This window comes from Salvia hispanica, chromosome 1 (genome assembly GCF_023119035.1).
Source record: "Salvia hispanica cultivar TCC Black 2014 chromosome 1, UniMelb_Shisp_WGS_1.0, whole genome shotgun sequence".
Taxonomy (NCBI): Eukaryota; Viridiplantae; Streptophyta; class Magnoliopsida; order Lamiales; family Lamiaceae; genus Salvia; species Salvia hispanica.
Window position 1 is genome coordinate 43,159,710 of NC_062965.1, and position 17,508 is coordinate 43,177,217.

General features: G+C 33.3%; 1 protein-coding gene across 1 annotated transcript; it reads right to left on the reverse strand.

The window, feature by feature from the left end:
- Positions 1-3,765: 3,765 nt before the first annotated feature.
- On the reverse strand, positions 3,766-5,389 carry LOC125216497 (1-aminocyclopropane-1-carboxylate oxidase homolog 1-like). The gene is made up of 3 exons (XM_048118234.1): positions 4,789-5,389; positions 4,326-4,647; positions 3,766-4,235 (listed from the first exon to the last, which is right to left on the reverse strand). Exons 1-3 carry the CDS (start codon positions 5,304-5,306, stop codon positions 3,978-3,980), a joined length of 1,098 nt encoding a protein of 365 aa, XP_047974191.1. The 5' UTR covers positions 5,307-5,389; the 3' UTR covers positions 3,766-3,977.
- Positions 5,390-17,508: the final 12,119 nt, after the last annotated feature.

Consider the following 17,508-nt stretch of genomic DNA (forward strand, 5'->3'; position numbering starts at 1 on the left):
CAAATCCAAATAAATCATTATTCTTGATCTGTGAAGAAGCTTCTTTGAGGACTCTAACAAGATTGGTCCTTCCATCATTTATCTGATTGATGTATTTTAAAACATTTTTCACCATATCTGATGGGAGTATGTTCTGAGAAGAAGACCCCACTCCACTGTCATCTACATCAACTCTTTGTTCTTCATTCTCTTGCTGCTGCTCTTCATTTCGAATGTATCTCTTCTTTACATTTCCTAAACCAAAAACTCCTGCACTAATCTCTCTATCTTCTCTAGCCTGAAGATGCTCACTATTCCATCCTTTCATTAATGGAAATGTCCGAGGAACAGGACGCTTGTCTTGTATAACTCTGTCTAAGTAGCAGAGCTGCATATGTTAAAAAATGCATGTCAATTACTATTGTGTCGTGTCAACTAAATACAAAAGCCACTTAAAATAACTAATACAACTTATGTTAATTATAGTACGAGCTATATCAACAACACACACAACATAATGTAATTATGTTAATAATCAACAATGCAAAATGTAAAACATACCATAAGGAAGGGAAGAGGTCCAGCAAATGCATTCTTCTCTGTGATTGACCAATTTTGTTTTGCAAATTTGAGAACAGATATTACATACGAACACCAATTTACATTTCTCACGTTATCCAGATCATCAATTATCTCTCCGATCTTAGATTTTACCATTCCACATGTTGATTGCTCAATCAATGTTGATTCTAGCAATAACAAAAACATTGTCTTAAACTGCCTTCCTCCTTGAAGATCATTCAACATAACTTTTAAAACATCGTTATGGTTCACACTTTCTTTTTTCGTACCACATTTCTTTGCTATCTTCCTCATGAAAGCTGCATTACTTTTACACTTATCTCTAGAATAAGTAATGTCACCTCTTGGGAATCCATATACAAGCTCCACATCCTCTTCAGTGATATGAATTTGTTTACCATTGTTAAGATTTATCTTGCACTTATTCTCTTCAAAATTTTTTAATAATACTAATGCTAATCTGCTAGGAATGTAATTAATCTTGAAATGTAGGACACTCTCGAAACCCAACTCCTTCACAGAATTAATCTGTTCCTCATTCAGTCTGCTTATTGCATCAACAAAATACATTGGCTTCCTTTTCACTAGAAGCCTTTGAGATAGATTTTCAGCAATAACAATCTGTTTTCCATCTTCTACACTTTTCTTTTGCTTTTTCTTAACAATAATTAACTCTTTCTGAGATACTGAGGTACTCCTTTTTCGCTTGGATGTTCTTCTGTTTTCTGTTTTAAAATCAAACATAATAAATCTATATCAATTATACAAAGTATCATGACAATAACAAGTGTACTCTGTTGACATCAAGTGTGTGTATATTACTAAAATTATTTCATTAGATATACCAATCACAATTAACAGAATTTCAGGCATTAAGTATGCTCTATCATTAAAAGGTATTTTCCATATATAGTTAGAACAATTATATTATTACTATTATGTCAACAATTAAAGTTGACATAACCTGTTGATTATCTTATAAAGTTTATGGCAATTATACTCTGTTTATATAAATATGACTATGTCAACTATTATTTAAACAAGCTTAGAATATGTCAATAGCTATTGACATACTACTACAACCTTCTCTTCCTTTTTTTACAGCAGCATTTTTCGTTGGCATCTTTTCCGATTCTACAATCGCAAATCAACAAAAAATTCAGCAAGTATCGAATTCATAAAAAACGAAATCGAGATGTTTATTAAAACAGAAAAATTAAAGCAATATACTTAAAATATGAATCAATTTCTTAACCTGAAGAAGTAGCTTCATGCGTCGCCGATTTTGACTGCTGTTCCTCAGCTTCAATCGATTTTTCAACCGATTCTTTCCGATTTTCCTCTTCGTTCGTCATTTAGATAAGCGAGATTTTCAATGTTTTTGGTTTGAATATTGAAAATCACCGAGTTGTTGCAGATTTTGAAGGATTCGAAGTGTATGAAGATCAGCGAGACAGATTTTTGACGAGAGAATTTAGAGTTTGATATCAGTTTGGATGTTTCACGCTTTTTCTATTTATGAAATTACAATTTTACCCACTTATAATGTTGTATTTGTTGACATTTTGTTTAGCTTGTGAATTAGTGGCCCATATTGCATCTCATTTCTCAATTTAGCTAAATAATCTCAACCTAACAAAGACCCTATATATATATATATATTTTGTCATTACATTAACGTTTCATGGCATTTTTAATATCTATTATTGCTGCATTTTAAAATAAGTGTCAAAAGAAGATTAACTTAATCACATTTCCATTACGTGTCTTATGATTATAAGGCCAAATATTAAGCCTAAATTAAGATACAAATTTAAATAGAAAATGAAAATCGGTATATTTTGAGTATTAATATCCTTGTATAGTTCTCAATTTGCACTTTAGTCCTTTTCTCCCAAAGTAGGCCTTTTTTACATTTTTATATTGAATAATGGGCTTCATGTACAGCTATTTAATTGCTTATACTACTATTATCAATTACGTCCTAACAGAATCACCGAAACAGAAGCATAAATAGTGGAGTAATATTTCATTGGAATTGTTTTGAGTATAAAATATACATAAATTTTTATACTTATCGTATTTGTGAACTTTTGCATGTTATTTTTTTTATACATGACTCTAAAATTTGGAGTACCATTCATAACTAGTTTTGATTTTACATTTTAGACTATCTATTAAATTAGTCACTTTATATTTACATTAATTTTTTTTTATAATTAAATGAGACTCATTTTTCACTTGTAACTACTTTTTTTTAATTTTATTTTACTACTTTTGTATTAAATTTTATAAACCTCATTATTACGTGTCTTATGATTATAATGCTAATTAAATATTAAGCCTAAATTTAAATTTAAATAGACAATAAAAATCGGTATATAGAAAAAATATGATCTGATTTTAGATTAAATAGAATATAAAATAAACTAAGCGTACACATCTATATGACTATATCCACCGATTACTTTTTAGATTTAATAATTAACCGATTAGTTTACTGTGTTTTAAAGAAAACTTTTATATGGATTCAAAAAATAAAGTATAAGTAGTTAATAAAATAATAAGAAAAATCAAGAAATTGATTTCTTTAGTGATTTAGTTGGATCTCAATGTTATACAATATCAGTACAGTAAAATGGCATACTAAAATAGCAAAATGTCTCCGAAATGAGTAATATACCTGAAATTCTCTCATTCTTCTTCTTAGGCGTACTTGCACTCAATTTCAACAAGATTTTATTTGAAAAATTTGAATGATTAACCATTGGAGTTTAATGTAGGAATTTTTCTTAAGGCATGTTATTTTCATTTTAGTGTTTTATTTTTTTAAATCTGTCCCTGAAAATTTGTCATATATTTCATTTTTCGTCCGTCCCTAAAAATTTGACACATTTCACTTTTACCATTTTTGGTAATGGACCCTACATTCCACTAATTCATTCTCACTCACATTTTATTTTAAAACTAATATATAAAAGTAGGATCCACATGCCACCAACTTTACAATTCACTTTCTATTACATTTCATAAAACCCATGCCGGGTCAAATGGTGACGAAATTTGGGAGACGGAGGGAGTATTTATTTTACTATTAAATAATTGATAAAATTAACTATTTAAGTTGTATTTGTTGAAAATTAGACTGGCCTTGTTGCATGTAGTATTAGGGTAATTGAAATATAAAAACCACTGAGGGCGTGATTGAAAAAGAAAAATGGATTGTCGATGAAAGTGATGAAACTGAAATTTCCAGTAAGATGAGGCTTTAGTGAGACTGACATCATGCATATTCATGAAGCTCGATCTGATTAAACATCACAACTACTTTATCAAATAAATTAAAGGTTATTAACTTCACAACACTTGTTTGAAAATCCCCACAATAGAAGACGAAACTTGAACAATATTACTATTTATTTATTAATCCTGTAATAATCGAAGGCTGATTCAACGCGAGCTCCTTTGACTTTGTAGTATTGGAAGTACTCTTCGAACATGAAGTCTCTATAGACCGCAGGCTTGTCTTTGGTGACGAGCTCTTTGATGGGACCAAATGGCTTCCCTTGTGCTCGGATGCTCGGTGTGGAGAAGGTTGCCACCGAGATCCTCGGCCCTGCCAACTGCGACAACACTCTATGTTCCACGCTCATGAACTCGTCGTTGCTAAGAATCTGCAAATGATAATTATAATTAATTACGTAATCAAACAATAATAATTGTTTCCAGTGGTGTAATTAAGTGAGGCTGATCATATAATTAACCTGCATGAGATCACCGAAGTTGGTGATGAGGGCCCCAGGGACGGGCGGTACATCAACCCATTGGTTGTCGCGAAGCATCTGAAGGCCGCCGAGGGTGTCCTGAATGAGCAAGGTGAGGAAAGTGGTGTCGGAATGCTTGGGGGCTCCTAAGGTCTTGTGAGGCTCGGGACAAGCTGGGTAATACAAACATGATATAGACTGACTTTTCATGCACTCCATTTTGGACAAGTAATCAGTGGGAAGGCCTAAGGCTTCTGAGAACAACTCTGCCATTAGTTCCCTCACCTCAATCATGTACTTTACATACTCCTCCATTTCCTTCCTGCAAATCAAAACAAATTACGACAAATGAGAACTCATCCCAAAAGATTAGTCTGTCTAGATATAAAGCCTATTTGGTGTATAAACTCCACACCAGTTGCTTTCACAATCGATGTGGGACATTGAGTCTGTAATAGTATACCTGCAGGCTGAAGGAATTTCGTGAGAGTCAAGATGATCGTTAGTGTAAACCACATTCAAAACATCCCTCCAACAAGCAGGATCGCCTTTCTGAGCGGGGAGGTTGCTGTTCCACTTCACTAGCTTGCTTCTCTCGTATGTGTAGAGTGACTCCTTCTCCTCGTATGGGAGCTCGTGGAATCTCTTTATAGATTCCAACATGGCGTTCATTGTTTCCAACGGAACGCCATGGTTGATGATGCTGAAGAAACCCCATTCTCTGGCAGCCTTACCGATCGCCTCCACCACTTCCCTCCGCCTTGCTCCCCCACTCTCCGCCCCAGTCAGGTCTATCACAGGAAGCTCCACCGCTGCGCCCTTGGCTGTTGGGTAACGGTCTATGACCTCCTGCGGATGCACGAAGAGACGGGGTATCTCCTTCACTCCCGCATCCACCAGACCCTTCACTCCTGTTTTTCTTTCGTCGAATTCCTTAACTTCTTTCTCCCAATCGAAATCTACGTTGCTAACACCCACCATTTTCCAAATCAAATGCTGAAAATGAAGATAATTAGATTATCGTTTGCTGAATATGTATGGTTGAGTAGTTAAGAGTTGATGAATTGTCATAAGATATAGCCAACTATATATAGTAGACAACTCAATATTTTGCATGTGTAAACTTTTAATTCTTTAAGCGTTACCAAGAGGGTCAAAAACGGAATGCTTTACAGTATATTTAAAAAGTTCAAATTTTTCGAGTTAATATTAAAAGAAGCTTGATTGAAACTAAAGATGTAATTCATTGGCTTGGAGCAAGAAGAGTCATTTATTTAATGGAATTATTACAATTTTCCAATTAATTTTATAGATTAATATTATACTTATCTATTTATTTGTTTATTACTATTATTTTAATGAACATTATGGTCATCAAATTATGTAATAGAGTCAAGTGTGCATGTGCATGGTGAAATTTAATAAAGCAAAACCAATAATTTTGTAGACTACTGGCCCGAATCTAATATTTTCATCAAGATCTGCGCCACAATATTTTTACAACTAATTTGATTTTGTTCTTATAAATCTGCTTTACAATTTTCCCTTGTTACGTAACTCTTACGGCTAATCTAATTTTATTTGTCAAGATCATCTGCGCCACTTTAATTTATATATTTTGTCTTTAATTTCTTTTTGTGAGTTTAGAAAAATGGATTAATATAATAAACTCTGTCACCGAAGCAAATAAAAGTTAATTAAATAAAGACAATGTACAACCCACATTAGTTGTTGATCGTTTATAAAATAAATCTGAGCTGCGGTCTAAATTGGCTGGCTATGTGAGACATTATTTATTTGCCACCACTCCAGTCACATGCAATTTTAAAATATGAGTGAGAAGATTTCTGTAAGATTCTAGTGATAATGATAAATTATTTGTGTATTATTATGTGCCAATAAGAATTATTATACATCAATAATTAAGAATTATTAAACGTTAAAAAAGGGAAAAAAAAATAAAACTTTCATATAATTTCATGGTCCAGATGATGATATATCATGTTGAAAACATTAATAAGGATTACAGATGCACTACACCATTTAAAAAGTTATTTTGCCATTTTGAATTGACATGATCTAAAGAACTAGTAGACCATGCATTAAAGTATAACTTAATATTTTACATGTGTCACTTTGTTTATTCAATAATATTTAATGAGAGTTTCATAAACGGAATGCTTGACAACTTGACATAGAGAATAGAGAGCAATGAAGAACCATGAAAACCATGAAAAAAAGAGTCAAAGAAAAGAGTTTAAGTGGGAATTGGACTTAATTCTGAAAACCATGAAAAAAAGAGTCAAAGAAGTCCTACCAAGAGATATCCCGTATCCGGATACAATAGTTTATTGCAAAAACGGCATGTAAGACATTGTAATTAAAAACTTTAAATCTGTTGAATTATTACAAAAAGAAGCTTGAATAAAACTTAAGATTTTGGCTTGGAGAAAGACGAATCTCTACCAGCTAATTTTTTTAATATAGAATTATTACAAATTGTTATTTCTCCACTCACAAAGCACGTTATTACTTATATTAAAACTCGTGCAACAAGGTACATGTCACTATTTTTTAGGACTGATAATGAGTGATTCAAATGAATTGACAAATAAATCATAAAATTTTTCAAATTTTGATTAATCTCGTATTTTTTAAAAGCAAAATAGTTTTCGTGTTTCTTAAAAATAGGAACTTTAGGAATGTCGGAGATTTTAATTTAAAATGTATAAAATAAAATAAAGATAGAAAGAAAAAGTGTATTAGTGAAAAATGAATTTCATATTACAGAGAGAAAGAACTTTTCTATAATAGGTGTTTTTATTTTTAGGAAACGACGCAAAACTAAAAGAGTTTCTATTTTTAGTCAAAGGAGGGAGTTACTCCCCCCTTCTCCCATTAACTGACACAAATTTCCTTTTTCGTCCGTCCTCAGTTAATTGACATGCACATTCCATTAATTCATTGCAATCATATTTTATTATAAAATTAATATATAAAAGTAGGTCTCACATTCTACTAATTTTTATATTCTTTTTTCATTACTATTCTTAAAAATTGTATTAAATAAACTTATGTCAATTAATAGAAGACATAGAGGGAGTACATATTAAATTTGAAAATTTTTGCAATCTACTCATCTAAAGTTTTCCGGTCAAACTGTGCGTACAAATTTTGATGATATAGTATTTTATAGATGCATATTGATTTAAATGATGTGTTGTATTAATAACCATTTAAATTACAATATGCTCCCCTTTTATGAAAAAATAGTCTTTTTTTTTTTTTTTAGATGATATGGATTTTAATGAGAAATTAATAAAATAAGAGGAAATGAAAAAGTAGATAAATGAGAAAGAAATGGAGAATAAGTATGAAAGATAGGAGAAAAATGTGGATAAAGTAGAGAGAAATTTTTTATTTTTAGTAATGTAACTACTTTTTGTAGACATCCCAAGACAGTAAAATGAGATTATTTTTGGTGGACAAATGGAATAATATTAATTTTATTAATTTTTAGTAATGTAACTACTTTCTGATCTGTGCATAATGTTATATAATATTAATTTTCTCAATTGTTCTTTTCGTATACAAATCGACGTGATACTCGTAGCAACGTTATTCAATAAATAAAGTATTTTTTCCCTCTCTATCATAAAAAAATAAAATTAATAGTATCTCTTTCAACTGCTCTTTTCTCTGTTACCTCAAATAATAGTATGTTCTTTGCCCAACACTATTTACATAAAATAAAGATAACTGAGGGAGAGAAAAGAGAACAAAGGAGACAAATTTAGTAAAAAGAGGGGAAAAAAAGAAAGATAGAACATAAATCAAATGTGTTGATTTAGAATTAAGGCTAAAACTGGTTCTGAACATAGGCCCATTTAAAAATCGGTCAAAATTGGATTAAAACCGTGTAAAAATTGATGAAATTGTTAGTGTAGGACCAATTGTGATCCGAGTTGAAATATTCAGGATGCAAAAAATTCAAAAGATAAAATATATGATCAAAATCATAAAATGGATATATGTTCAGGACCAGTTTTAACCTTTAGTCGTCCATTTATAATTCCATTTTAAAGGTATGCGATCAACTAATATTAACTTATAAACTTGGTGATTTATTTCGGTTAACATGTCAATTTTGACATAATTTAAAAATATGGTATGATTCTTTTTCAAAGTTGGTGGTGTCATAATCCATTTTTGAAAAGTACGGAAGTATGGAACCGATAAGAATTTAATCAAATTTCGTAATTTATTTAACAATTTATCCAATTAATTTAATAGGTTAATAATGTAATACTCTCTCCATTCCATAAAATAGAAACATTCGGGATGGTATGAATTTAATGCATAATTGGTAACTAAGAATCAAATTTGATTATACTATAACTTATATCCAAATTAATTTTTTTTCTCGATCTGCGCCACCATTTTTTATAGCTAATTTGATTTTGATTTTGTTGTGATAGAATAGAGCAATGATGTAATCGACATAAACAGAAAAATAAAGAGACAGAATTTACGTGGTTCACCAACGTTGCGTTGGCTACGTCCACGGGCGTAAACCGTGAACAGATGTTATTCAAATTGTTTTCAGATTACAGAGTTTAATGCCCTACTCCTATGTAAATAAGCACACAGACGATGGACTAGGTCCAATACAAATTTTAAGGCCTAAAACATAAACATATCATAGCCCGTCGGCTAGCAGCAAACCATATAGATTCAAGGCATGGGGAGTGATCAATTACTAACTCATCATTTAATTGTTAACTACAACTAACTTAAGGCCATAGGATTTTAGAAAACGTGTGGTCTACAATTTTCCACGTGTAATTTTTGTTTTTATTAATAAAATAAAAAAAGATAAAAAAAACCCTCCAAATTAGGGTTTTGGATGAAAATGTCAATATAGTGTTTCGAAAATATCAACACAATGCTTTGAGAATGTCAACACAATGCTTTAAGAATGTTAACTCATTGCGTATATTGACATTCTACATGCATTATATTGACATATTTTATATAGTATGTTAACATTTCTACGAATTTTTTTTTCAAATTTTGACGTCGGAACATATGCATGTAGGATATCGTTGGAATCCTTATGAAATTATCTTTAATTTGATATATGTTATATGAATTTAAAGTTTTGGAATTTATTTTAAAAGTTAGTTATAACTAAACATGTAGTTAATTGACATCAATACCCCTATTGATATTTTTTGGAATTAATCGTATGACATTATTGACGTTTTTTTGTTGATCGTATTGATATTTAAGGATTAATGATCTAAGCCCTTAATTTAAATATCTAATAACTATTATTTAGTTATAGTTAGCAATTAAGTTATAAGTTAGCAATATAACACTCTAATCCAAGGCATACTAACAGTTTTCTTATAAATCTGCTTCACAATTACGCCCCCGTTACTTACTCTTCATTACAGCAAATCTAATTTTATTTGTGATCATCTGGTTACGTATTTATTATTTATACCATTTTTTGTCGAATCAAATTAATACACTTTGTTACCATTTTTTGTCGAATCAAATTAATACACTTTGTTACTGAAGCAAGAGCCGTAGATAACGTAATTAAAAAGAGACAAGGTTCAGAATAACTAGATTATTAGTCGATTTTTTAAATCCTACTGTGACATTCGATTGCCACTTTGAATAATTTGCAATCTTCTTATCCAAAGTCTTTTTCCGGTTACCTTGTGTACAATTTTGACACACCAACCACGATTTCTCTCAAATTGAGAAAGACGGGATGATTGCGAAATTTTTGAACTTGTTGGTTTATAGTAATTTATTTTTTATTTTTGAGTAAAATATAGCTATTTTTAGGAAAGTCAATCGGGCCAGCCTATCGGGTTTCGGGTTAATCGGGTGGTGATCTTTTTCGGGTTATAAAAATTCAACACTAATCCTGAAAGCTCGGATTTCGGACTAGCCCAACGGATTAATCGGATTGCTACCGATAAAATTAACATACGATCAATCCAATAAATAATGATGAAAATTAGTTATATTTATAAAATGTAAAATATTTAATTATGATAAATTTGATAATTTGAGATATATGCTTAAACTTAAATATGAACAAATATTAATATATGAGATTTGTGCAAAATTAAGTATAAACATATTTTCAGAAAATTTAAAGCATGTTTTAGAAATTTATATATTTTTAGTACAATTGATGTTTTTAATTTATTTATGCATTATTATACTAATAAAATTTAATATATAATATTTATATTTAACATAAAATTGAAAGTTATTTTTGTAGTTATCTATATTACAAAATATTCAATAAAGTGATGAGTTATGAGTCAAATAAATAGGACAAAGAAATTTTATCAGGTTTTCGGGGTAGCCTATCGGGTTTTCTGGTCTGGCCCGGGTTGCGGGTTAATCGGGTTGTAATTTTATCGGGCTGTAAATGTTCAACCCTAACCCTATAAATTTGGCCGGCTATTCGGGCCAGCCCACGGATTGCTTGCTGCACTGACATACATCCCTAGCTAATTTTGTATTCATACTAAAATATACTCCCCCCGTTTCACTATAGTTGAGTCATTTTACCATTTCGGAAAGTTTTTTCATAGTTGAGTCATTTCCTTATATGGTATAACTTTTTTTTCTCTCTTACTTTACTCTCTCTTACTTTATTCTCTCTACTTTATTCACTTTACACTCTATTCTCTCTACCTTTTCCTCTCTCTTACTTTATTATCTTTTTATTTAACACACCCAATATTCATTTCTAAAACTCCGTGCCGAAAAGTTTCGCCTCAACTATGGTAAAACGGAGGGAGTATTCAAATCACTTTCAAAATTATATGTATAAAAAAGGTGCTCTATCCATCCCAGCCTAAGTGAGATGTTTCTTTTTATGGTAATACTTCATCCGTCCCAGATAATTTGGGCCAGTTTGACTTGGCACGAATTTTAAGAAATGTTGTTTGACTTTGATTTAAATGAAGGTAGGTAGTGAAAAGGGGTCCCCACCTTGTTTTGTTTTCTTCTATTTTTTATTGAAATCTTGAATTAGTGATGATTTGAGCATAATTAAAATTTTTTGTTCAATTTTTTGTTGTAATTAGTGTTATAATCCGCACAAAATACAAATTTGCTGCTCAAAATACTCTCACCTCTGCGCAAACACTAAAACAATTATCCTGCTCAAAACACTCAAAATACAAATCTGCATAAAGCCTAAAACAAATTGCCTCTTTCATAAATAGGCTTCTGCCTGAAGGATAGTTTAATCAAATTACATTTGGAGATTTTTGGGAGTGAAATCCCAAATTCCACAATACTTAAAGCAAAATTTTTGGACGGAACTTAGGAGGGAAATCCCAACTACCACTATCTATAAAAGGATTACCTACACAATAAAAGGAGAGTTTTAGAACAATTGCCCTCAGAAAATTTTCATCGTAGAGCTATGGAGTCTGCTGCTGGAGATATTGTCGGAGACACAGACTCGCGCATCATAGGAGTGACCACCAAAAATCTGATAGCTTAAAGTCTGCTACAATAGAGCCGGTTAGGTAAAGTACCATATGGAAGTATTGTCAAGGAAGCAAAGGAATTTGGAGTGAGCAGGAAGACGGTGCATAGAATCTGGGCAGAGGCCAGAAAACAGATCCAGAGTGGAATACCTGTCGCATAAGAGATCGTGTTAAAGGCTTCAAGCACATGAAATTCAGCTTGATGATAACAGAGTAACAGCTCATTCAGTCCTTTAAAGATCTACCATACGCAAGACGACTGCTAAGCTTGATTTAAGTAAGAGTACAGTAGGCAGGATGGTGAAAGCAAATCATCTCAAGCCACACACAAATGCTTTGAAGCCTCTGCCTACTGCCTCAAACAAATTAGCAAGAATGAAATGGGGTCTCACTCATGTTCAGCTAGTGGTATACAATGGTATGATCAAATATCACATAATGCTCAGTGCACAATGCAGTGCACATTGATGAAAAATGGTTTTTCATGACTAAGAGTACGGATAGATACTACCTGCTGCCAGATGAGGAAGAGCCATATAGATCATGTAAGTCAAAGCGGTTCATCACAAATGTGATGTTTATGTGTGTTGTGTGTAGACCATACTTTGCAGAAGATGGAGATATCATATTTGAAGGAAAATAGGCATCTTTCCATTCACAACTATAGAGCCAGCAAAGAGAAAATCCAAGATCAGCTGTGCACGACAGCTGCGTTCAAATTTCACTTTCCAGCGATCTTGATGTCTAATCAGGGCGTTATACATGTCATTCTCTTCTTATTCGAAAGAGCTTCGCGTTGGTAGCAAGATCACCTCAATCGGAGTTCTGTGGAGAGAGTTATGGTTGTTCTACCAAAGTCGCGCAAAGCTGTCAAATACAGACTAGACGGAAATTTAAAGAAGGAAGAAAGATATTACCTTGCCAAATATTTTCCTTCTACTATGGGGCATGGAAATTCCATCTTTTGAGACTTTTTACCAAATTAAAATCCTTTTCAATCATATATATACCCCATAACCTAATTCATAGAATTCAACATTCCCTAGCCCTCAAAAAGGGGAGCTTTCATAGCTCCTACTCCAACCCTAATCTTTCATATTCTTTTTGTCAATTACTTCCATAGAATAAATTTGAGAGTTCTTCACTGTGCAAGGGGTTGTAGAAAGAAGGAAAATATCATCAAAGAGCTACAAGGATTCAACCTTTAGGTTTTATTTGCTTTAGCACTTATGTTTATTTTGTCTTCACTTCAATCTATGTTTTTAGCTTATTCAATTATATTTAACTAAATTCATAGAATTCGTTGGATGTGTTAGTAACTTTTATTGGTTTATATAATTCCTTTTTCTATTTAATATCCGTTTTGTTTTTACTTTGTTTCTTCCCTAAGTTGTTCTGGAAGCTTCATGATTGAGTGACACAATCGTGCATGATCAAATATAACTTGCTTTGTAACTGTGAGAGAGTTCTAGCGAGTTAGGTCCACTTAGTAGATACTACAATTAGTTTCCTTTAAAACAACACAATTAATTGAGAGTGAGGACTTTTTAAGGGTCTTAGGAGCTTTATAGAGTTACGTGTTAGGATTGACAACCCTAATGTTAGTAATCAATGTTTGCATATGATCATAAAGTAGGTGACTCGTCCTATCAAAGTATTAACTGTGCTAGGGTATTGTAGTTGGAATTTATATAACCATAACTGTGAACGCACATCCCTAGAATTTTCTTATCTCTCATACTTTATCTTTGTGATTTAATTGCATTTAGTTGTTCTCTTGCTTTTAATTGTTTTTACTTTCAAAATTCTAAAATTCTCTTGTTTCTCTAGATAGTAGTTGACGCTTAGTACATAATAGTCAGTTGCAATTATATTCCTCGTGTTTGATATCCCGGTACTAACATTTATCTATACTATTCCTACTATGTATACTTGCAGGTATTTATAATGCTAATAATGAAGGGGTTGGCAGCGGAAGCGCTCACATAAATCAATTACATAATAATTCTGATCTATTTAGCGGATTATTTAGACAAATTCTATTCGCGTAATTATCTCACGTATCATGCTCATAACTCAAATAATAACATGCTTTAAATTAATTGAAACCTAAAACATGTTTTTCTAAGGTTCAACCATTATACCTTGATGATTCTCCAAAGAATCGAAGATAGCTAGCGCCTTCTCCACGTGAAGATCTTTAGTACAAAACCACGGATCTTCTGACTGGTTCCCGGACTGTGAACTGATATCAGGGTGGGCTGATCTCACCAGTGCACTAGGACTTAAATAGAGAAGACAGAAATCCTTTCCCTCGGAGGAGAAAAATTCAACCACTACTAGGAGTAGAGGGGGCCGAAAATTTTGAGTAAAATACAAATATATTTTCTGTCTCCTATATTCTCCTATTTATAATAAGTCACACATTGTGCCCAGACAGGGATCTATGGAAGGCTTTGGATATGAGCTCCTCCATTTAGCTTTTTACTAGTTAAATTAAACCCAATTTAATATAAGCTTGAAATTGGAATATTACGAGTAGCCACTACAAAAGTAATATTGCACTCCCCATCCAAATCCGAAATTATAAGTACTTCGGGTTTCCAATACTTTATATTTATTTCCCGCGCTTAAGATAGAAACATCCATTAATCAATTATTGTCTGCTATGGACTTAATTAATCAATATCTTATTTATTCCAAGAGAGGACTCAGCAAGAAAATCTTATTTATTATTCATAAAGTAATTAAACTCCAACTAGCTAGGTTCCGAATAATAAGACTTTATTTCAAGCTTCTCTTGAGGATGTTATCAAACGAGACTCACCTCGCGCACGATTCAATATAATAGCAATCCTAGCACCGCTAAATATTAATCACCACTACCCAATATACCAGGCTTATTGGGTTGCGAAAAACCCGCACCATTTGGTAAGTCAAAGTAGTGCATAATCAATACCGTGTGCTCAATGCTAACGTACATTGATTGAGAAATAATTTACGAGACCTCGTCTTTCAGTAGATAGCATAAAGACTGTCTCGCTGTTAGATCCATTCAGTGCTATACCACACCAACGTCATCTTATTTTAGTAAGGCTTAGAAATAATCGGACTGACATTGCAACCTTTCACGATAGGTAGTCTAAGCCTATCTAGGTTGTGAAATTATTCTTTTTCTTTGTTTAGAACTGACCGTGTTACCTTAAAGTGAACGACGCCCACAACCGGTCTACTAAAACAAAGACTTAGACTTTGTTAAGTTACTTATAACATTTAAATATGCAATAAACATCCATTAAATGTAAAACATAACAACATTATGACAAAAATAATCTGTTTATTCATTTGGAAAATAATAAGAGTTTTAACAGTATTCAATCTCTCGAAAGGTGATTTCTAGTATACAAACTCTAACAAATAAAAAGTGCATCACCAAAGCCCATTCAATCAGTGAACAATATATTCATGAGAGAATGCCTTATTCAAAAGGTCCACAGTTTTTAATTCCATTTTTTTTATCCTCACATATACTCCAGACATCACACAAGCAACAATGATGCAGATCATACCAGCAATCATGGATAAATAGCCAGAGAATAAAAGTAAGGACATATTCATTCAATAAGACAATGTCAGACCTCACGTAATGCACAATGATGCAGAATTTCAGTCAGTTGCAAACACATATGAGATCAAATTCCATATCATTTGCCAACCAGCTAATTATCTTGACTGTAATGTTTTGGATTTAGGTTTTTTCAGAGCCATCCAGTCTACACAAGATAACGAATTAGCTAGGGGAGTGGATGACTTGTTAAGTAATGCGCAAAGCTCTTTTGAAGAACTTAGTGCACAAACACTCACAAAGGTTTTTCTAACTCTTCAAGGTTATTTAACAGATATTTTCAAGGTGGAGGGGGGAAATGGCTACAAAACTCCACACATAAACAAAGACAGGTTATCAAGGCTGAGGATACTTCCAAACACTTTGGAGGTTGAAGAACAAATTCTGAAGGCTGCAGTGGCATACCTCCAACAGCCAGAAAATGATGTTAGCACATCATATGAGATCCCAGGTATCAGTAGAGCTGTAGGCTTCTAAGTTCAGTAAGTAGGAAGCATTTTTTGGCAGTTGGGTGTGAAAGCCTCAAGATTAGGTGTGGCTTATGCTATCAACTGTTTTTTGTCATCTTTTGTAAAGCCTCCAAACCTACATGTGTAGGGGTAGCTTCTAAAATCCTAATCCCTCAGAAACTTGTCATCATAGGGCAGCCTCTAAACCATACATGTGTAAGGGGTGGCTTCTAAGGCTGCCTAACTAACAAAACATCCTCTGAACCATGTAAAGGGGTGGCTTTTGTAATGACTGTGTATGGTTTATTAATCATTTTCCCTTAGATATTGGTGTTTATATAAACTCACAAATAAGCCTCCTAACCTAACAAGAGGGGTGGCTTAGTAATCAACACATATCAGTAATAGCAACACACAATAAATCATTATAGGGATGAGGTCAACATTCCCAACACATAGAATTTGTATCACATGGAACAGATCAGTTAGCAGCAACACAATTAGCATCATCTCAATATCAGCACATACATGACAACAATCATAGGGAACAACCCCATATAAGCAATTACCTATGCACACAACCTCCAACCCACACAAACATAAACACCAACAACCACATCCTCCCACCCAACCAAAATAGCAAGCATCTGCCTCTCAAAGTCAAAATATACGATAGGGAAGGCTGGTGGACCGTGGGAGGGGGTGGCTGGTGGTGCTGGGCTGTTGTAAGGGGTGGCTGGTGGTTGTGGACCGTAGTAGGGGCAACCACAACCAACGTACTCGAAAATCTGGTTGGGAATGAAGGAATCAAGTTGGGTTTCAGGGACAACAGTGTCGATTAGGGTTCCGACGACGAAAGAGTCGTCGATGGCAGAGTCAGAAGCCCACAGATGCTACGGCGTGTCTGGGACGACGAGATCGTCCTGATCGACCGATAAAAACCAAGGAGGAGTGTCGGGATAAGCAACCATCGCAGTGGAACTCTCGAAACCTAGGGTTTCGGATTAAATTGAGGGCGGTGAGAAGATAGAGGCAGTAGAACTAGTGGAGCTGGATGTGGAGTGGACGCGGCGTGTCTATAAATTGCAGGTTTTCGGAGGAAAAGATAGAGGCGAAGGAAATTGTGGAGGCATCAGAGTAGATCTAGGGTTTTCAGAGGGAGTATTTGGAGTGGAAAGGGAGTCGATTTGTGTGGGTGTCGATAGAATGGTGAGAGTCGGTGTGTGGGGGAGGAGTTAATTTGGAGGGGGGTGAAAGATATAAATGTGGGTGGTGGGGTTGGCGAAAACTTAATTAGGAGGGGATTAATTGTTTTCCATAAATGGGTAATTTGAAGTGGGACAAATTATGTGGACGGACCGAAATGGAAAAATGAGACGAATTATCCGAGACGGAGGGAGAAACTAACTCATACACCTTTCTGACTTATCATTCTCTCTTCTACTTTATCATCTTATCTCTCCTACTTTAGTATTCCCTCCTACTTTATCCTCGTATCTCCCTACTTTATTATTTCTCTTACTTTCTTACTTATTTTTTTTCTTACTCCCTTCGTCCTCCATTTAATGTCCACT